Genomic DNA, 21,577 nt, shown 5'->3' with positions numbered 1-21,577 from the left:
TGGAGGCACGAGTGCCGACCCCTGCTGCACCGCGGGCCCTGGGGAGCCGCCTCCCCGCGGCCCTGGGCATCTCGGAGCAGGGAATGACAGCGGGGTCTCACACACGCGCAGCGGGAGCTGACGGCTCTCTGCTCCTTCATCAGCCCGGCCCTCCTGCCGGGAATTAAATTGAAGCACACAAAGTGCATCTTCTCCGTAGGAAAAAAGGGAAAAAAAAATAAATAAAGGTGGGGAGGCTTCCTCCCCTTCTTCCATCTGATTACACACAAAATGTTCTTCTGCTTTTAAGGGCAATTTAACACTAGTTAAACTACCATTAATTTAAATCAAACAAGTCTGAAAAGACAGAACATGCTGCACTGCTATTAAAAACAACTGAATCTTCATTTGTTCCACTGAGACACTGCTGCCCATTTCCAAGCCAGTACTATCCAGCTGTCCAAAGACCCCTTGCTGTTGTTTTTAAGCTGGCATTTAAGCCTGCTTTGTTGGCTCTTTAAACACAAAGCAGCCCCCTTAGATTCAAAGATTCAAACCTTTCTATCAAAGTCAAGGCAGAAAAAGGACATGGGGCCAAACTGATTAATAGCAATTAATGTGACATCACATCTGCCCCATTTCCAGGTGATCTTCCAGCACTGAAGGACAGAATAGCCTAAAGAGGAAAAAGGAAAAGCTTTGTTCTGCTGTGTTTCACAGACTTGTCCTCAACAAGATGCCAAGATGCTGCTGCCCAGGCTTTGCTGGCAGCTCAGCCAAAGGACAGGCCAGGCCAGGCCAGAAGTGCTCCTGCCCAGCAGCTCTGTCAGCACTGCAGGGCTGGCACTGAGGAGCTGGTGCTTGCCTGCCCTGTGCCACCCTGGCAGCCAAGCCAGCCTTCAGGAGCTGCAGGCAGTACAGCAAACACAGGCAGGGGCACCAGAGGATCCCTGTGTGTATACACTTCCCCCAAAGAACCCACACCAACATGCAGTTTTACACCAGGCCACAGCTTCCATGAGCTTTGTCCTGAGCAGAATGCAGAGACTGCAGCAGCCAAGATGCAGTCCTCCTGGAAGACTGCCACACAAAATAACTGCTCCAGAGTAAGTCTGGTCTTTAGACACTAGGGCTGTGGAGGAAATAGAACCAGCTTCAACCTCCTGCCTAGAATTACTCCCTTCCTTGAATTAATTCCCTGCAGTGAGCCTCGCCCAGGCTGATCAGGGCTAACCATGCTGGGTCAGGTTCAACCTCAGCTCACAGCTTGGCACAGAGCACAAGAAAGGGGCTTTATCCCCCTAAAGGCTGTGTAGGTGCCAGCTGGGTGAAGCACTTGCTGACATCTTTTTTACCAGAGCTGTATCTTTGGACACTCCCATGCTTGTTATCATTTCAAGAGGGCTGTGAGAAACAGAGGAACAGCACCTCCCAGGTGAGCCATTTCTGATTTGAGAGCAAAAGCAGCTACTGCTGTTTGGTTCTGCTTGGTTGCCTGTTGTTTCCCTGAACCATTTGCAGAAATATTGAAACAACTCTCAAAAAGATTTCATAGTAGTTACTAAAAATGTTATCTTCTGTTAACTATTAGGGGTGTTAAACTGATGTTGCCACTGAACCCCAGACACTGCTATTGAAGGTGTTATCACGTGTGCCAGATCAACTAATTAATTAAGAGGAGCAGATAATTTTCAAGAAAAGATGCTTTAAAATCATTAACTGAGAAAGAACTTCTTGCCTGTGAGGGTGGGCAGGACCTGGCACAGGGTGCCCAGAGAGGCTGTGGCTGCCCCTGGATCCCTGGAAGTGTCCAAGGCCAGCTTGGACACTGGGGCTTGGAGCAGCCTGGCACAGTGGAAGGTGTCCCTGGCCATGGCAGGGGGTGGGATGAGATGAGCTTTGGGGTCCCCTCCAGCCCAAGCCATTCTGTGATGCACAGTGGTTTTGATCAAGATCAATAAAAATATCTACAATCCTGAATGCAAGCCTTGAACTTCTATCTCTTCAGGTGAGGTAATGATCACTAGATGATCTTTATGGTCACTTCCAACCCATTCTCTGCTTCTGTGAAATGCCCCAATCATGAGTGCACATTAAGTATATGCAGGTTAGCAGAACACCAACAAAAATTCATGTTACAGCTTAAGTTCTTCATTAACCTCTAATACAGATTTTCTTTGATAAACTCATTTACTCAATGCTTCTAAGCCAAGCTACTATGGCCATCAGGACCACAAGTCTCTCCCACTTCCTGAAATCCCTTTTCCATTTACAGCCTGCTTCCTAGTCCTGTCCTTTAGTGCACCCTGGGTTTTAGACTAGAAGAGACAGTGAGAAATGATCCCTACACGCTCCTTACCCTGCTTCAGGAGTTCAGAGCCTTGCTTTCAGGAGCCAAACTGCACCCAATGGATGAAGGGACTTGATCTATGCTTACTACAGGGCTCTTCTATCAAGTGCTATCCCTTTGTTTCCAACAATGAGAAAGAGCAAATTACTGTGTAATTACTGTGTCACTGACCTTAAATTCTGTGTACTTGCAGTGCTCCATTCAGCAGTGTTTGGCACCTGCTGTAGCTCTGGCATCAAATCTACTGTGAGGCTCTTCAAGGCTACCTGTACATAAGCTGATCACACTCTGAATTCCTGCAGAGACCTGAAGCAGATGGGCCAGAGTTAATCTGGGGTAAGGGGCTCTCCTCAGTGTGACATGGGGTGATTCTTAATGGAACTGGAGAGAAACACTGCTTGGTAACACAACTGTCTTCAAGGGAACAAGGCTGAGGTTCAGAGCATGGCTTAAAAAAACCCAAAACATCCATGGCAACTTCCCAACTGAGTTTCTTTGCATCTGCCAAGGAACAACAGCTCTTGAAATCTGTAAAAGTGCTGCCTCCACTTTAGAACATAGAGCAGGATTACTGATGAGTCAAATTTCTTCCTGATATAGGGCAGAAAAGCTCCATTCTAAAGAATTTTGCAGAGACTCACTGCTACTTTTGCAAAGAACACTGCATTAGGTATATTGACGTGCTATGAAATGCCAAATTAAAATGTGCTATAACTGTAAAGACAAATGCCCAAGCCCACAGTATTGACTGGGTACCTCATTCTCTGTCAGTGTTCATCTGCACAAAACCCCAAACCCCATTAATCCCATGGGCTGTTCCACTTATTCATGAGCCCTGCTTTTAGTGAACAGCAATGACTCAGTCTAACATCAGTGATAAGATACTCCAGCTACTCAAATCTAGCAGATGCTACTGAAAACTGTACCTGTTCTACCTGCAGTGAACAGTTCTAATGGTTCTACAGAGCACAGGGCCTCCAGCAGCAATGGAAACAGAGAACAGCTCTCCTCCTCTGCAAAAGCAGCTGTTGGCATCACACACCATCTTCACAGCTGTACTGAGCTCACAGAAAAGTGTTTTCATTTTCCTGTTGAGATACGTATGGGATATGCACTTATTCTGCAGCCAAGCTCATGCAACACATGCTCCAAACTTACTGCACACAAAAAAGTTTGATTATTACAAACAATACAAAAACAAACACAGAAAACTCGTGTACTAGCCCACAACCATCATTCTTCTTGTGTATTATTGCAAGACACCATTTCTCAATTACAAATTCACAGGCTAAGATACAAAACATTACATGGGAGCACAGAGTGAGGGCACAAGATTCTGACAGTAACTTAAGAGCCATTATGAGAAATACTGTAACAAATACGAAATAATCCAAGATTGATCCAGTGTAGCCAGCTGTTTAGGTACAACAGTGCAAAGTGAAGCAATTCTTTTGTGATCACTGTTTTTTTTCTTTAAAGTAGCCATGAGAGCAACCATGTAAATTTACAAAAATATTTACTATAATAATTAAATAAGGATCTCAATGCTTAAAAGCTTTCAGAAAATAGAACTGAATTCTAGTTACATGTTTACAAGCATGAATGAGGACAGAAGTGAGTAAAGCATGAATCTTTTTACAAAGAAGTAAATTTTAGACCAAGATATTTAAATACAGTGTTCTCAAAAGTGTCTGCTTCCAGATGAATTCAGGTCATTTATTTAACTCTGATTTCCACAAGACTTATCCCATGCCAAGAATTTCCAGCAAAATTCAGTTTTAAGAAGTTTTATTAATAAATGTCACCTGACATGTCTGCACGGGTTCAAATGCATTGAGTCTTTTTTTTTTAAAAAAAACCAATTTCTGGCCTGGGAAATCTTGATAATTACAGCAGATCCTTATCAATGGATGTTAAACACAACATAAATGGAGTGAAGCTCAATTGCCTACAAAGGGCTGGTACAAATCAAGAAAGCAAAAGGTTTCATTTTGCAAAATCCCAGTTACGAAATGTCAGTGATTATTATTAAGCATTTATTAAGTTCAATGTAAAAATAAAGCATATTAAATAAGCCAAGGCACATTTTTCAATCCTTTCCTCCATTGTATGTTCATTTATTCCAGCATATCAGTCACCTTAGTAACTCACTTAAATGCTCAAAGCTCTCCTGAATCCAAACCAGAAATCCCAGCTTCACAGCAGCTTGTCAGAGCATCCCAGCTGCCCAAGACTCAGCCCATTTGAAAGCCTTGCTGCTGCTGTTTGATATTCACTTGACAGGCAGGAGCTGAAATGACATCACACAGTCTATGAGCCAGCTGGAGGGGGCCATCCACACCTTGCCCTGCCGGATTTTCTCCGGCTGGAACTTGGAAGCCACGTCATAGATGACATAGTGAGTGCAGAGCCTCTGGTCAGAGGTGGGCTCTGCGTGGTAGGACACCGTGTTGATGGCCTGTGTCACGTCACTGTCTGGTTTGGGCTGCCTAACCAGCACCTGGCCACCTGCTGCCTTCACCAGCTCCAGCAGGTCACTCTTCTTGTGCTGTTTGAAAGGTCCCAAAAAATAGAAGTAGCATCCATCAAATAACTTAGGCAGCTGCGTGGAAGAAAAAAGAAACCAGCATGAATACAGGACTTGACAACTGAACAGAGAGGAAAAAAGTGGAAAGGAAAAAGCAGAGCATACTAAACCCCTACAATTTATAAGCAGAACAGTAACTTAACATGCAAGGTTCTCAGGGTAAGTATGCAACCAAGAAAAGCTTGTTTATGTGGTAAATTCTTGCTTCTGTTTAAATACTTTCCAGCACAACAGGGTTTGAACTGTGAGTTAGGAGTGTTTACAGATACTGTTACAATGCAGTTAGTAAATCCTCCAGTGTAATCCAGCAAATAACCAGGAGTGAACCCAGTTAAATATAAAAAAGGCCTTAAATGGAAATAAATAGTAATAAAACCATTTTTTTTTCAGAACTATGCTCTAAAGCTGAGCAGAGAAGACCAGAGCACATCACTTCTTGTCCCATCAGGTGTGATACTACAGAGAGTGCAACACAGTGTTCCCCTGACAAGGTTACAGCAACATCTCCACTAATGGAGAAAAATGACAGCTTTATGGGTGTTCACGGCTCTTTGGATCACCTTGCACATAATCAAATCTTCTGTCCAAGAGCACATTAAAATTTTACATCTCCTGCACCTCTGTGTGTGGCAAAGGGCAGAGCTGCCCAGCCCCAGGTCATTAATCCAGGCTGTGTGGAGCACTAAAACCCACCAGCTGCTCCCGGTTGAGCCGCCCGCGCCGGGGGCCACCTTGCACTTCGTACTCCTCCTCTTGTTCTCGAGCTGAGCTCTGCAGACAGGCCTGTACCCCTACAAAAACCACATAAGGGAGGCAGAAATTAGACAACCCAGGCTTTAAGAGAGGCTTGCATGTCATTTTAGGGACTAAGCTAAAATTATTACAATGCAAGACATTACATTTGGTGTGCTTTAGCAATTTGCTTTTAAAACCTGAAAAAATTTACAACAGCGCCTGAAAGATGCAAGTGAGATGGTGAGAAGTAATATCACACTAAAATCAGTGCTATAAACACCAGGAATTATTAGCTCTTCCTCTTACCCTCTAAAGGTCAAGCACTTAATGTCAAATGTCAAACTGCTGATCAATGGGAGCTCGAAGGCAGTGCCTGGAGCCAGCACGGCAGTTACGGAATGGACACAATTGCCTGATAAAGAGCAATTACAAGGCAAGCACAAAGCTGCTTCTGAGCAGCCACGGCCTCAAATAACAAATCAGATGGGATTTCAAGGTCTCCAGGATCAGCACAAACTAGAGATTTATCTGGGGTTTAACAGTGGCATTTGTTTCTGTTAGCACTGCTGCATAATGAGATTGTCTTTTAGAGTCAACATGTTTTTACCTTGTTTTAAGAGCAGTTATTTTTTCCAATGGAGAAAGCACTGATGGTAATGCATTGCTAACGTCCATAAAATGTACTGCCTGACCTCACTCCGGGGAGAGGAATTGCTGTGGTCACCCATTCAAGGATGGAACATTTTGCCTGCATGTACATTGCAGCCACTAATAAGAATTACCCAGGAAAAAGTTTGCAAAGCTGATTTTGCAAAGGGTTCCACGAGGATTTACAATGTGGCTGAGGCTGTAACTTTTATAGCACCTCACTCCTTCCACCGTGTTTCTAATTCAGGCAACTTCTTTGCACCGGGAAAACAGGAAAGCCACAGTATATAAAAACTATAAACTGAACCAAATCAAAAGAGAACTGTGGAGGGTTGACCCTAAAAAGGAAGAAAGCCCGAGGCTATGAAGAGAAATATCACTGACAAAGGCACTTGCATGCCATGGCAGTAAGTAGCCAATGGACAGGAATATCTAATCTGGAGAGATCTTGAAAGAAACTCACAGTAATTTGCAGTCAGTTCATACAAATTCACAAAATGAAACGGGAATTCACATTTTAGGGAGAAGTTCTTCAATGTGCTTACATCAAAAAAGATAAACCCCTACAGAAAATTACAACTGGCTGAACATTGCAGCAAATATCTGCCTCCCTGTACAAGTATCAGATTGATTATTTGCACTTGTTCATTCCTTCAAGGAAAATTAACGTGAACTAGAAGGGCAAACCTAGTCATGGATTTTCCAGAAAGGCAACTTACATATTCATTATTGATAACAGCAATGAATACTGATAACTTAATTTCAGTACTCATAACTCAGAAATAAATCTAAAAGCTATTTCACATTTTATTTATTTATTTTAAATCACCACAATTCAACAAGACTTCCTGTGTCAATGTGCCTCTAACTTACACTGCTGTTCTTTCCCTCCAAGGAAATACAGATACTAATGGGTGCCACTTACCATAAAGGAAGAACTCTCATCTAATCTTAAGAATGGAACTGTCCATTCATTAAGAGCATGTTTTATTTCAATCCACCATCAAAAGCTCAATTTCAAGGACTTTCACTACAGAAATGAGGTTTTTATACAATAAGTGCATCGCAAATTGAGCATCCAGTGCCAGCATCAGTAAATGAAGCAAATGGGATACAAAAGTAATAAAAGATTGAATGAATACAAAAGACTACAATGTCTTTTTGAACTGCTGCTTGCCTGGAAAAAAAAACAAACGAAGTCAGGGAAGTGACTAATGTCAGTGGAGAGCTGAGGTCACAGAAAGCAAAATCAGTGAGGTCTGTCTTGCCTACACACATCATCCATTTCACACTGCCAGCTCCTGTGAGGAGCTGAAAGCCTCCGAGTTCCTTGTCACACCTAATTACAATCCTCCAAGAGGGCCACAAGAGACTCATCCACCTGCCTCCTGTTCTCCCTGTGCCCACAAGAGCCACCAGACACACACCTGTTACCTGGACAAACTGGAGACATGCAAACAGCCAAGTGTCTGCATGAGCAGCATTCTCATTCATTGCAACTTTCCTTTCCCAGCTAGAAACGGGCCAGATCTGTGTCTTAACATGGTTGTGACACAAAGGATGTGTTTTCCACATAGCATAAAGAGCCAAGAGCATAAATTCTCAGTGCCCAGGTATTTTCCTTTGATATAAATATTTCAAGAGGCAACAGCTAGATCTACACACACACACCTTCATGGAGCAAAAAAACTCTCAGGGTTTGTTCTTTTTTGGTGATGGAAAAACAGTACATTTTCAATTAGTGAACATATTTTTCATACAAGACCTAGAAGGATAACTTGCTCTGACATATGGATGTCACAGGTTTTGAGAAAGGTGCTTACAACACTGAGGGGAACAGTCAAGGATTATTTATCCATGGAGGAAGAATTCCTGACTAGAAGAAGGAAATCAAAATAATCTCAAGTGATGGAGACCAGTATGGCCTTAAACCTCAGAGTTTGTTCAGACTGATTTGTTGCCAAGTGGCTCCTTTCTCCTCAATGACTCCTGCATGCTACAGAGTTTGTATTAAAGAACTAAGGAAGTCAAATATCAGAACAAAAAAAAAAAAAGAAACAAAAGGGAAACATGCCCTGGTTCTCATATTTGAGATAAAATGACAGAGGGCTCAAGCTGTTTTTATAACTAATTCCATATTAATTTGTCTAAACAAAAGGTTATTGATTCTCCTGTTCTTTTTTACCCCCTCTCCCACAAAACTTGCTTCTAGATCTCTAAATCTCCATTATCATTTTCAGGAGCAGTGAACCCTGTTGGATGCAATAGTCCAAGTGAGGTTCTCAAAGACAGAATAAGCAGCTCTGGCTGTGTTATGGTGTCACTTGGAAGCAGCAGCAATGTACAAGTTTTACCGTTCTTCCAGGAGACAGCTGGACCAACCACAAGATGATCTTGTGCTAAAAACAATAATATCTCAATTTCACACTTGAGAGTAGGGATGCAAACAGAAGGTTCCAGCACATTGCAGACCTTTCCAGTCAGTTGTTTTTTGTTTGGTTTTTTGGGTTTTTTTTTACTGCTAGAGATTTTATTTTCTGTGAAAATTGAGTGCTAAGTTGAGTCCATTCAGTATAGGCCAGGTCTTTTCTTTCAGTAGGCATTAATTTTAATACTGCTAACATATATAAATGGCTGGATAACAAGACAGTTCCCTTTTAATGGTCCAATTCAGTATCATCCTGATCAGGACATATAAAAGGAGATAAAACTCCATACTTTACTCACAGGTAGATCAGTCTGCTACTTTTCCAGAAGCTCTTTTGACCTTACATCACTTAAGTCAAAATGTCCCTTTGATTTCAAACAGAAACCATGGTTAAATTGACTCCCCAAAACTCCTGAGATCAGACTCTCATTTCTTTAGCACTACACTGAAAAGCCACCAGTGAGAACCTGATGCCAAGGCACTGGTTACATGAATGGACTGAAAAAAAGAATTGCTATTATCCTAATTTCAAAAGTGACCAGGATGCCATCTCCCTTCTGAAACTGAGATGGACACCTTGAATACTTATGCAAAAAACGTTCAAAATAGGACTGAATCTCAGAAGGAAAGGACAGCCCTGAAGAAGGTTTCTGAAAATGGAAGAGAACCTTAGACTTTGAGAAGACACCTGTCATTTTAGGAGGAAGCAGAGATCAGGGTTGTGCTGTTTTCCTCCACACACTGACAGTCTGTGCACTCTTGACCAGCAAGCCTGACTAAAAATCTAATCTGTTCTGGTCTAACATAAGACCGTTCAACTTGCACAGGGTCTCAGCCACTCTTGATTTATTCCCTAACACTAGTGCCAGTAGGAGCTGTGGACCATCTAAGTTTGAGTTTGTTCAGGTTTATCCCTGTTCTTGGAGAGAAGAGGGTGATGATTGCAGCAAGGTGTTAGTGGCCCTTTAGGTTTAACCTCAGCAGCTGGATCCATCACCCATGGAAGGGCAAGACTTGTGTGAATGCAAGTGGGATTTCAATCCTCATGGAGCAGAGCTGCCCTGCAGTGCCAAGGTCAGTGTGCAAGCCCTGATGGATAAAGCTGGCCTGACCCAACACCACTGTGGGGACAGCTCCCATGGGCACAGGGGTCCTGCAGAGCTCTGCCCTGGAAATACAGAACATCCCAAGCTCCAGAGCCTCTTAAAGAGCTGATTTCACAGCTGCAAGTTTTAGTATAAACAAGGTCATTTGCACCAAATTTTGCAGCAAAACCCAAGCCTGCACTACAGTCCCTAGAAAACATGGCAGGAAGAAGTTTTAGCTTAATGCATCCACATTGAGCTTGGTGCCACCACATTTGGCACACAGAGAACTGCTCATTTTCTCCCCTGACTAACAAGATCAGTAAAGCATCACTACTTACACTGATCCTGATTACCTCACTGAGCAGCTGCCCCTGCCTTCTCACCTTTGAGATCTAAGGAGCAAGCAGGTTAACAGGGTGCCCACTCTAATTGACCTTTGATACAAGTGCAGCTGCTAGCACTGGAAATAAAAGAAGTCATTATTTGCAAAATTTAAGATCAGAGCCCTCTAATCCTTATTCATGTAAGTCTTATTGGTTTGCAATGAAACTAACTGCATCAGCAAAAACAATTTGAAGAGAATGAAGTACAAAAAAAACCTGGTTGCCAAGAACAAGTTGTAATCACCCACAGATACCCAAGGGTATCTCTCAGTAACTCAATTAGCCTTAGTGGAGTTTTGTTGGATTTGCATTAATAAGGCAAAGAGCAGGGGTTAGTCCCAAAAATCTCTTAGAATAGCTAAAGGTAATTTAGGAATACATGATAGCAACAAAGAAGATGAAATACTACACATCCAAGATCTAATAGAGAGTGCACCTGATACTTCCTTAGCTCAGTCTGCAATAGGTTTTACAACTTACATGCAGATTGAGTAAAGCCTGGTGATCTCAGTAATGATATGCATTGAAAAGGAAGAAAGGAAGAAGAAAAGGAAGAAATCTGGACTGAGAGAAAGCTTTAGGGGAATTTGGCATGGCTGGCTTCAATTTGTTTTCATAAACAGCCATTATTGGCCTCTGCTACAGCAAAGAACTTTTACACAGTCTCTTATATGCTCATAAAGTGACTTCAGACAGGCAGATTTCCATGGAGTGAGGTAGAGATCTCACCGGTGAAACAAGAGCAGTCTGTTTTCTCATCACATGCAAACGACACAAGATCTGCAGAGACTGAAGTGCATCTGCTTAAGAATGGGAGCTTACAAGTGAATCCAGGTGGTATTGATTGAACACAATGGAACAGGTGCTTAGCAAGTCCTGAAACATTCCCAGCAGCTGGGAGCATGTGATTTAAAAATTATTCCTTCACTTGGAGCCCCAGGTGTCCTGTCTTCTTTGGAAAGAAACACTGCTGGTCACAGCTGCTTTCTAGAGTGATCAAAGTGAATGGAGGTAGCCCTTCCTCAGGTCAGGTTAAATTTAAATTCCCCCAGGGGTGTTCCTCCTCTGGATCCCATCACAGGCTTTTTAATGAATGAGGTTGTATTTCCTATCACCATCTTCCTTAATGCCATGTTTTCTTCAAACCAGAAGGCAGCTAGAACAAAGGACCCCACAAATATGGCTAACTGAGTACCTGGATGACACAGAACAGTACCTGGATGACACAGAACAGTACCTGGATCACACAGAACAGAGGGAGCTTTGGAAACACCGAAGTTTCCTTTTCTTCTAGACTTTATTTCAAACCAACCCACCTCCAATCTCTGCAGACATCACACTGAAGATATTCTCACTCCCATTTTCTCCTCTGCAAACCCCAGCAGCTTCACAGGGTAAAACTGTGAGCTCCTTCCCAGCAGGTGCAGGCACTGAGGGAGTGCACAAGTTCAGCCCCTGCTGGTTTGAAGCACTGCCCTCAACTGCACACCCCATACAACCAGAACCTGCACTTGGGAGAGTTCTAAAGCCTCTCAGAGCTAGGAGTCCTTTTGTAGGAGGTTGCTGAAGGAAGTTTCCAAGTACAAAAAGAGCATGAAGCTCCAGTGATCAAAAGTTTTGGGTGTTTCAAGGAGGGAGGGCTTTGCTGAGAATCAGTCAGTTACCTAAAAATGTTTTTGCATGAAAGAGAGACAGTCCAGCCTGAAGAGCAGTCAGCTCAAGCAGCTTTGCACTCCTCTGCTCTACCAGCCTAAACAAGGATGGGCATAGAAAATTCAGAAAGATGTTTTCACCTTGAAATGTCAGTCATGCAGTCCTCTAGCTCTTCCAGTCAACTCCCTGTTGTTGTGAGTCCTTACAGGAAAAGCAGTTTTTTCTGCCTCCTTCTAATGATCAGAACTAAATCATTGCTGCTGCTTTCAGGTAAGCAAAGCAGGGGAAGGAATGAGCAATCAGATGCTTAGAATTCTGCCAGACACTTCACTGCCAGGACTGACACGAGCTTGTTTCAATGCATATCATTACTGAGATCATTTTTCATTCCCTGCTTTAACAGATGACAATAACTTAAAGAAAAAAAAAAACAAGCTGAAAAGCTATTAAAGACTTCTGCTGGTTTTAATTACACTGTTCTGTGCTCCACATAAAGCTTAGAGGAAATCCAGTGCTACTTGAATCTTTGTCTCAGCCCACTTGCAGAAGGATAATGACTGGCCACTTTGTGCCCTATTACCAACCCAGAAATAATAAAGGCAATGAAATAATGAAACCAGTGAAAGTTATGGGCAAGGAGCACTGTGGCAACGCTGCCTCAATTCAATTCTGTGCTGCCTTGCAAGTGGATGCACTGCTGACAGTGTGCTACATACAGAAAAGGTGGGAAAGCAACTGGTAACATGAAATTGTTCTTCTGTGAAGATCTAATCATGCTCAGTGGTGACATCCTTTCATCCTAATCTCCTCCCTGAAGACAAAAGGTAACCCCAAAACTAGGGATACACACTTAAATCTTGGTTCTCCAACAGCTCAAACTCTGCTGGAAAATTCCACATTACCTCTCTGCCAATATGAATGGATGCTGGACCTGTGTGCATGGACACATGGAAACAGGAGTATCACAGAGTCACCAAGAGAAGGAAACTGCTGTTTATGAGACAAAGATTCACAGCCTGCTGTAACAGAAGAGTTAACATAAGAGATTCTCAAATAAAATACTGTTTTTGCAAGCTTCTGATGTTTTTTAAGAAGAGGGATAATGTGTAGGCTATAAATATAATTTTAGGGATAGCAGTCAAATGCAGCTTACCTTGTAGTAAAAAAAAATTCAAACATTCCCTTATGCATAGTCAGCATTTCATTAAGTGCTTCACTGAGCTTTGTTTTTTCAAATATTTTAGTGAATTTTTTCAACATGAATTCACTTTAAGTGAATAGTTTAGAACAGTGAACCATAAACAACAACTTATATTTATTATATAACCAGGAAATGCACATACTTTTGGAAGTTTATTTGCATCACATTTAAGGAAACTTATCCAAATAGAAGTCAAAAAGCCACGATAAATGGAAATGAAAAGGAAAAGCAAGGACCTCTTTTTCCTAGACAAATGTTCCACCAGCAGGAGTCCCATTATTTGTTATAACAATCTTTAACTTGTAATGACTCTGAAGAAGACTGATAACAGACTGGTGGGAACAGATGGAGTGGTGCTGTTAATTATAGGCACTTAGCTGCATCAGACCCCATGAGTTATTGCTAACATTTCCCACTAGGGAGGAGAATCACTTGCTTTTAAGTAGGATGTTGCTTACTAAGCTGGGAGCATTAGCAGGCAGGATTGTATTAATCAGTACCAAGAGCATAAAATAAAACTCAACTGTGAAAAAAAACCATAAAAATATTCCCTGAATAACCCCTGGACTATTTATTTTTTTTTTTTTCCCAATCACTTCTAAATATGAAAGTTCTTCCATAAAGATTTAAATTCAGGTCTCACTAATGACATCTCCCTACCATTCAGAAGTTTTCTAAGCATCTGACTAGCAGGAAGATGAAATGAAGTAAAGGAAGCACAGAGGATAGAATGTATGCAAACCTTCTGGGCTGAGTGAAGCCAAGAACCTGCCAAGGGATTCACACAGAAATAGGGTCTTCTGTCTTGGGGGAAAAAAAAAGCATGGAACAAACTGTCTGGAAGCCAAATGAACACCCTGAGTCCAGTGTCCAACCTGATGCTGTGCTTTAGTTTGCAGCTTCTGAGGCTTTGCACAGTGTTTTCATAAACATTAGTGTCCAGGCCATTAAAGAATCCTTATGTTCTGGCATTTAGTCACACAGTAGAAAACTGGAATGAAATCTGTAAGTTTTCCATGGGTAATTAACTCATTTGTAATGTACTTATTAGCTAAAGGGACTTAGTCATAAAGGTCAAGGGGAAGAAGATGGGTTTTGCAACTACTGTGAAGGCAGATACTAAGAAATACATCAGAATAAATAACTAAACTCAAAATTTAGGGTTTAAGTCCACAGAACAGCTATAAGAAAAAGCATGCACTGTATAAACACAAATGACAGACTGCTTGAAACATGACTTGCATGCTAACTTGGGATAGAAGTTCCAACCTCCAACAGATCTGAGCTTGTATGTAAACATCAGCTCCCTTCCCACAGGCCTTGAGCACATATCCCAAACAAACCAAAGTCTCCTCTCAACTTCAATGCAAACTGCTCATAACAAATCCTGGAATTCAATAAAACCCTTCCTTCTCTCCCAGGGTATCTTGCATAATGTTCCAAATCAGTCTTAATGTAGCAATGAAAAAATTCACTCCCTACTGATACTTAGGCTATGATCTATCCAACACACCTAGCCATGAAATGCACTCTTACCTAGGAAGTAGTAGTTATATTCAATCAAATATACTCAATTAAATTGCTAGTCACTCCTGAGAACTGAAAACAATCCCTTGCACTTTGTGTCAAGATGGCATTGATATTAGGACACTTGTTGAAAAAGAAAGTTTCTCTGGAATCCCATCTACAATTTCTGCTTAAAAACCCCAAGGAGTGCCACATATTTAATACTTACATTCAAACTTGAGGACCCAACATCCAGTCAGAACAGCCATCATGCATTTGACAGTGGTTGGCATTGGAACATCAGGGATAACAAGGTGAGTTACTAGGAGAAAGATTACATCAGTAAAACTAAAAGCACAGAAAAATCAGAACCATGCCTGGCTGAAAAGCAATCAATCATTATTTAAAGAATAAGCAGACTATAATAATTTATCAGCCACTCTTTCCAGCACAAGGAGGTGATTTTTGAGACTATAATCTGAGTTAGTAGGAGAGCTATTAGAAATTTTGTGGGTTTCAACATACACTTGCTGTGAAAAAGGGAACTCATGGTTTTATAGTTCTACACTAACACTTAAATCTTCAGATGAGGCTCCAGTTTATAGGACAGCATTTTTTTTTTCCAATCCTTTTAGAGTTATATTTAACTCTGACAGGAATCTTACTAAGGGATCTCACTGCTTTAATACAAAGCTAACAGAACTCCATTCAACATTCTGGAATAGTAATCCAGAAGTGAAAGATGGAAGGGGGAAATTACCTTAGCATTTTGCTCACAAGCACAGGAGGGATTAAGATAATATTCCTGTCCTCAATGAGGGGAAAAGAACTCCACCAAACCCCATAATTTGGGTTCACCAATCTTAATGAAGAACAAGATCTGAAGGCAGGCAGCATGTGAGAACTTTCAGTCAATGCCATGCTCTTTTCTCAAGGCTCACTTCTGGAGAGTAAAAACTTTACAGGATGTCTCACAAGCAGAGACCTTAAAGTTGGTAAAAGGGGTGTAAAGAGAAGAGGCCTCTGAGGAGACTCTGGGATTTTACACAGAAAATAAACTGCCAAACTGTGGCTCCCCCAGAAACTTCCTGCCCTGATAGCCAGACAAGCTTTCTATGTGTTTACATGCAAAACAAACCATCACAGCACTGCAGCTACAGCTCAGGGATTTCAGAAACTGCCCTTCCCAGCAGTGATAAAAAGCCTCTTGCAGGTAGTACCTTAAAGCATAAAGTGCAGGACTGCAGTTACTTCTATTTGGACAGAGACACTTCAACAAGACTCCATACCTCTGCTGTTAAATTCAGTGCACCTCTGGGCCTTCAGGACTGCTGCTAATTTGTTCAGCAATTTCTGCTGCTCCACACTAAGACTGCTCCCCAGTATACCAAGGGGTCCATTTCTTGGCTGGCTGGAGCTCAGCACCTATGTGAACACAAAATTCTGCAATAAGCTCAATATTTGGGAACATAAAGAAAGCAACTTACTGGACAGTTTTCTTTTTCAAGAATAAGCATTTTGAAACAATTCATGGCAAGCTTAGTGGACAGGGTCTTGAATAAATGTCCATGTAACAAATCAGCTCCACAGCAAAAAGCTTCACATTAGAGATATTTCATTTAGCTTATGCAAGGTACCAAAACATGGATCAGTTTTTCCTCCCTTGCCCTCTTTGGTGCTCTTTAAAGACACTGGGGTGCACACATAGAGCTGGTTGAACACTGTGTAAACAGCCTGGCAGTGTTGAAAGAGAATAAAAATCCCAATTAAGTAGTAAAACCTCTTTTAGCAAAGTATTAACAGAGTATTATTAGCAAAGTATTAACAGAGTATTATTGAGTAACCTATATAATTAATATCTGCATTTCCTTTTAGTAGAAGCCCCTAATAGTTTACCCTGTAAGCAGCCAATGCTTAAGTGGGATTTTAGATGTGGGTAGTGTTAATGCAAAGTAAGAGGAGCTTTATGCTGATACAGTAGGATACTTCAGCTCCTGGATTTTCCTAAATACTCCAGATTCCATGGCACAGACAGACCTTTGAGATCCAGTTAGCCCACAGCCTCAGGCTCTGCATCAAGGCATCCATGTGAGCCAGCAGCTATCCCATGGCACACACTCACCCCAAAGCAAATGCAAATACCAAAATGGTTTGTTTGGCACAGAAGAGCTACATCTGCTGCAGGTGGAAGGAGCAGCCACATTAGTCCTGGTTTAGCTGCAACAGTTTACTTTTGGCCACTGGGTACACCCTGTGTCCTCAATGAGGAGGGATCTTTGCAGGCTGTAAAGGCTGGAGTAGATATGGGCTGCTTATATCAGCCAGGTCAGCTTCATTCTCCTCCACTGGGAGGCACAAAGCATTTCATAATGCAGCCATTTGTTAGGTCTGAGTACCTGATTCTGGTTACAAGTCCTGGGAAGTCTTTGTCCAAAGGAGGAGAAAAACAAAAACCCCAGCACAATCTCCCAAAAGCTATTTCTACTGCTGAGTTGATATTTCCATTGCTGGACAAAGGATGACAGTGCAACAGCCTTTTAAAGGCACACAAAAAGCACCTGGAACAAAGACTGCTGCTGTTTGCAGACAGTTTGGAAAGCAGAACAAATTTAGATATGCAGAAAAACAACATCAACAGCAAAGTTCAAGCGCTGATACTTGAGGAATACCACAGGCTCGTTTTCCTGTAATAGAACCACATGACAAGAAACATCTTTTGTCTTCCCACATAAAGCTCTAACACAGAACTTCAGAGCTTGTCAGTGTTCCACATACATCCTAGAAACACTGTCCAAGACAGCTTCCCAGCCTATTTTAAATCTCCTTGTAAAGGAGGTGATGTACTGTACTTACATCTGAGCCTTCAATATTTAAAGGAAGAACTCATGGCTTCTTGTTCTGTTAAAAAGCAAAACACAAAAACAAACCCACACAGCCATTTACCTCAGAGGGCTGGGTAAGTGAAAATGATTCATTCTTCACTGGTAACATTAGCAGAGATTTCATCTTTTTGCTTTCTGCGTAGTCCACAGGCCGCAGACCAAATATATTACTGGCAAAACAAGCACAGATGGGTTTAAGTAAATAAAATGTGACTTGATTCTTAACTAACCAGGCATATTAGCTGGGTAGCTTTCCCTCCCACTTTCTTATTAATATGTAATTCCGGCTAAAAGCACAAAGCTTCAAGTAAGAATTGCATCCCAGACAGATGGATACTGAATTACAAGCTGTTGCATTCGGCTGAGGAGTAAGGGATGCTCAGAGCAGAATGTTCAGTTAAATAAACCACAGTCCCTGTTAAACTGTCTCAAGATGCACTTTGATATCATTTGCAAGACCCAGAAATTTCAGCTTTAATCTTTCATTGCAGTCATAGAACCAAGAAATGTATTTTTGGCTCATCCATTTGCCATAAAAGACATGTCAGAAGACTCTCCATAGTGTATTAAACATGGGAGCTTGATGTGGTAGTGCTTTTATGGGAAAAGCTATCTGCTTCCTACTTGGGAGCCACAGCTCCCTTGCACTTCCAAAATCTGAGCGTGCATCTCATTTTCCCTCAGTGTGCTGTTCCACAGAACACATTAGAGCCAATTCAGTCAGATTTTAGTCGGTTTGCCAATTTTGTTCAAAGCTATTGATTGCAGGTGGCACCTCATAGTTATCAGTTGTGCTTCCAGACTGATTTCCTCTTTCAGCACTCCTCAGACAGAGGTGATTGCTATAAACACATCAAACTCAGCCATGGCTTCAATTTCTTCTTCACACAACTTTGCTGCTGCAGGACAGTAGTGAGGGGAGGAAAGCCTGAAATTGCAGAACAGGTATCATTGCCATTAGCAAACAGGAGCCTGTGCCAGCACTCTGGGGAAATATTCTGCTTGCCTTTGCCCTTTGTGAGAATAATGGCTGCTGCAGCTGATCCTCTTCTGCCCACCTCACACAGCTCTGGCTCTCCAAAGGCACGATAGGAGCTCGTTATGGAGGGGAAGCTTGTAATGAGAACAAAGCCCTGACTCAGTGTCTGAAACCTGGCAAGCTTAGTCATCAAACAATGAAACATTTGAAGAGGTCACAGGACCACTGCAGCTTTGAAGAGCTCTCTCTTGGCCACACATTTCTGTGCAGTAGGAATCCAGGAAGCTTTACAGGGAATTCCACCTAAGGCCATAACCCAATCCAGCCCAAAGAGCAGCTCAAATTATTAAGTCTCCACTCTGACTTAACTAGGAGGCTTTGGCCAGTGCTAAGCTGAAAGATAAGTCTGACCTTAGCACCCTTCTGTAGCCCTGCTCACTAACACAGCCCCTGGGGAAAACAACAATCCACAAAAATCCCCCACAGAAGAGTCCAGGATAGTATTTTACACTATTACCAACCCCAAGCTCTTGTGTGCTACTAATGAGCACAGGGCAGGCATAATACAAACTCTGCAGACTGAAAGATAATTGGTTAAATCTCTGCCCAGGCCTGGGAGTTGCAGCCCATTAAATATTGTCATGCTGTTCCTGCTTTGTCATGCATCATCAGGGTAGCTCTTGCCCTTTCCTTAAATAAGGCCAATATTCAACTCAAACTGCTGCAAGATAAAGCTCCTTTGAACAATGCATCCAGAGAGGGGGGGAAATATATACATATATATCAAACACCCCAAAAGTCACCTTTAGACTAGCTGGCTGACCCTGCACTGTGAGCTAAGCAGAGGGAGGAAATCCCTGCATGCCAGTAGCACAGATTTGGGAGTGCTTTTCCCTCCAAAGGCACAGTAAGGCTCTTGACTGTTGGAAAAAACTCATCAATGTTTACCACAGAAAAAAACCCCTCATCAATGTTTACCATAGAAAAAGACACAGACCACCCCACTTAAATACAGAACATTTTTTGCCAATTGAACTGTACAAATACAAGCTCCTGCTCCTCCTTCTGTATTCATTTACAATTTTCTCCTACAGTTTTAAGCTTGTTTTAGTTGCTTCTTACTAGAGTATTGTGACATGCTGTCCCATCATTATTCAGCATTGAAGAATTAAAGGCTATTTATTGCATGTTAAGGTGGCATAGTTAAATTGTGACAAACTTTGGAGCTGAGGTCTGAAAAAGGAACACCAGCACAAGAAATGGTTTAAGAGTTTATAATATTTGCAACTAAACAGATTGTTGAGCTTGAAGAGAGTGTGAAAATGTAGCTGAAACAGGAGAAAAGAGGGTTTACATAATAAAAACCAATACAAGGAACACATCCTAAAAACAGATTTTCAAGTAGGATAGTGTTGTATTTTACTTTTCAAAGAGAAAGGATGAAAAGTACATTTGTACTTTTTTAGTAAGGCAGGGCAATGGGGAGCAGAAGCTTTAGGGAAATGGTGCTCACATCCATCTTTATCCAACCCACCTGAACAAAGGATATCATCCACCTTGTTCTAAGATGAATTGTTATCCAATATTCAAAACCAAACTAGACATGCAAATTACAGCCACCCTAACACACAAACAGTGTTTTCAGAAATACCAATAACTCTGTGTGCTCCTCCTACAAATCTGGGATTGTTGGGAATGGGTCCAGTGCACGTGATGAGTTCCACATTCAGCAGGAAGACACAATGGCTTCTGCTGGAGAGAAATTAGTGAGGTGCCTAAGCTGGAATACAAGGTCCCCAAGGCATCCCTCTTTCTACCAGAAGACAGGTGGCCTGTCTGGAAGTTGTTTTTAAACATCCCAGTGTCAGATGTACCCTTGGGTGCAAGCAGCCTCCTGTTAGCCAGTCATCCAGGTACTGAATAATCAGTAGGGGGCTGTTACAGCTGGAACAAATCCAGTCCAAGAGTAGGATGGCTGTGCTGAGAACAAAGAGGAGCCCAGTGAGGAGCAACTCACCCAAATCTGAGTATGACTTTCCACGAAATGACATAATACTCTGTAATTCTTTGTAATCAGGACTTTTAAGCAGCTCCACAAACCAAGTTTTGCCCCAGCAGCACAGAAGAGCTCAGCAGTGAATGGAAATCCTGCAGCCAGGTCTCCGTGCATTACCCAGTAACTCCCAGGTGGAAATCTGACCAGCTCTCCAGGCAGCACCTGGATTTTGAGAATGTGCTAAATAGAAACCTTTCCTGAACCTGACAGAGGGAAGAAAACTTCATCTGTGTAGCCAGAAAGACCATCTGAGATATCCAAACAGAGCCAGGATTTTAATTAACCTACTGTCAGCAGGAACTTCAACACACTGTCTTGCACTTGGGCAGCAAAGACCTGCACTCTCTTGACTCAGAATAAGGAGACAAAATGGTATCAGTGCCATGGGTCTAATGCCTCCTGGAATGACTGCAGGTTATAATCATTTTTGTCCCTCTGCCATTCCTAATTGAGGACCATGGTCTTCCCCTTAGCATTCCCACAGGTTTGTTCAGAGTCAGGCTCACAACCACTACACCTAAAAAAGCAGAGCAGGATGACAGTTTCTGCTAATGCTAAACTTACTGTGCATGAAGAACTGCAAAGACAGCCCATTTGAGTGAAAGCATTTAGGAAGCACTGTGAAATTGCAAATGCACAGATCTAATTTTTCAAATCACTTGGCTTGCTGTGAAGTAAAGAAAGAAGAATTCAAGCATGTTGAAAAAAGCCCTAAAAATAAAAATTAGTTATGTGTAGGAGATTAACGTAAAAAAATTAACAAGACCAGTAGGACAATTAATAGGTCCACTGGTCCATATAATATTTTTCATTTGCAGTTTGTGTCTCTCCCAGTCAGTGAAAACTTCAGTGAAGTTGTGGACAAGTGAAGTGCCACAACTATTAAATCTCAGAGATTTCCAAAAAGAAATTTTGCCAAGGAATAAGGAAATCCCAGGATTAATTTCTGGCAAAAAAGGAAGCCCTCATCTGCTCTTGCTTGGTCCAAAAGATATGTGGCTGCTTCCTGTTATACAGAGCTATTTCTAAATGCACTGCAAGTTAACATGAAAGGAGAAAAACCCAGCCTGAAAGGCACTTGGAATGTGCCCACTGGATGGGT

At 42.0% G+C, this 21,577-nt stretch overlaps 1 protein-coding gene across 1 annotated transcript in view; it reads right to left on the bottom strand.

Moving 5' to 3' along the window:
- Positions 1 to 3,546: 3,546 nt before the first annotated feature.
- BARD1 (BRCA1 associated RING domain 1) overlaps positions 3,547 to 21,577 on the bottom strand; it is a 43,406-nt gene continuing 25,375 nt past the window's right edge. Inside the window, exons 7-11 of the mRNA XM_036386819.2 lie at positions 17,502 to 17,610; positions 15,848 to 15,983; positions 14,788 to 14,880; positions 5,610 to 5,707; positions 3,547 to 4,931 (exon numbers count right to left, since the gene is read on the bottom strand). Coding sequence (XP_036242712.2) covers positions 4,602 to 4,931; positions 5,610 to 5,707; positions 14,788 to 14,880; positions 15,848 to 15,983; positions 17,502 to 17,610 — 766 coding nt within the window. The 3' untranslated portion in view covers positions 3,547 to 4,601. The remainder of the gene's footprint in view (positions 4,932 to 5,609; positions 5,708 to 14,787; positions 14,881 to 15,847; positions 15,984 to 17,501; positions 17,611 to 21,577) is intronic.

Source organism: Molothrus ater, chromosome 7, assembly GCF_012460135.2.
Source record: "Molothrus ater isolate BHLD 08-10-18 breed brown headed cowbird chromosome 7, BPBGC_Mater_1.1, whole genome shotgun sequence".
NCBI classification, from domain to species: Eukaryota; Metazoa; Chordata; class Aves; order Passeriformes; family Icteridae; genus Molothrus; species Molothrus ater.
The sequence above is the reverse complement of the archived record's forward strand: the minus strand, read 5'-3'. Positions and strand labels throughout refer to the sequence as shown.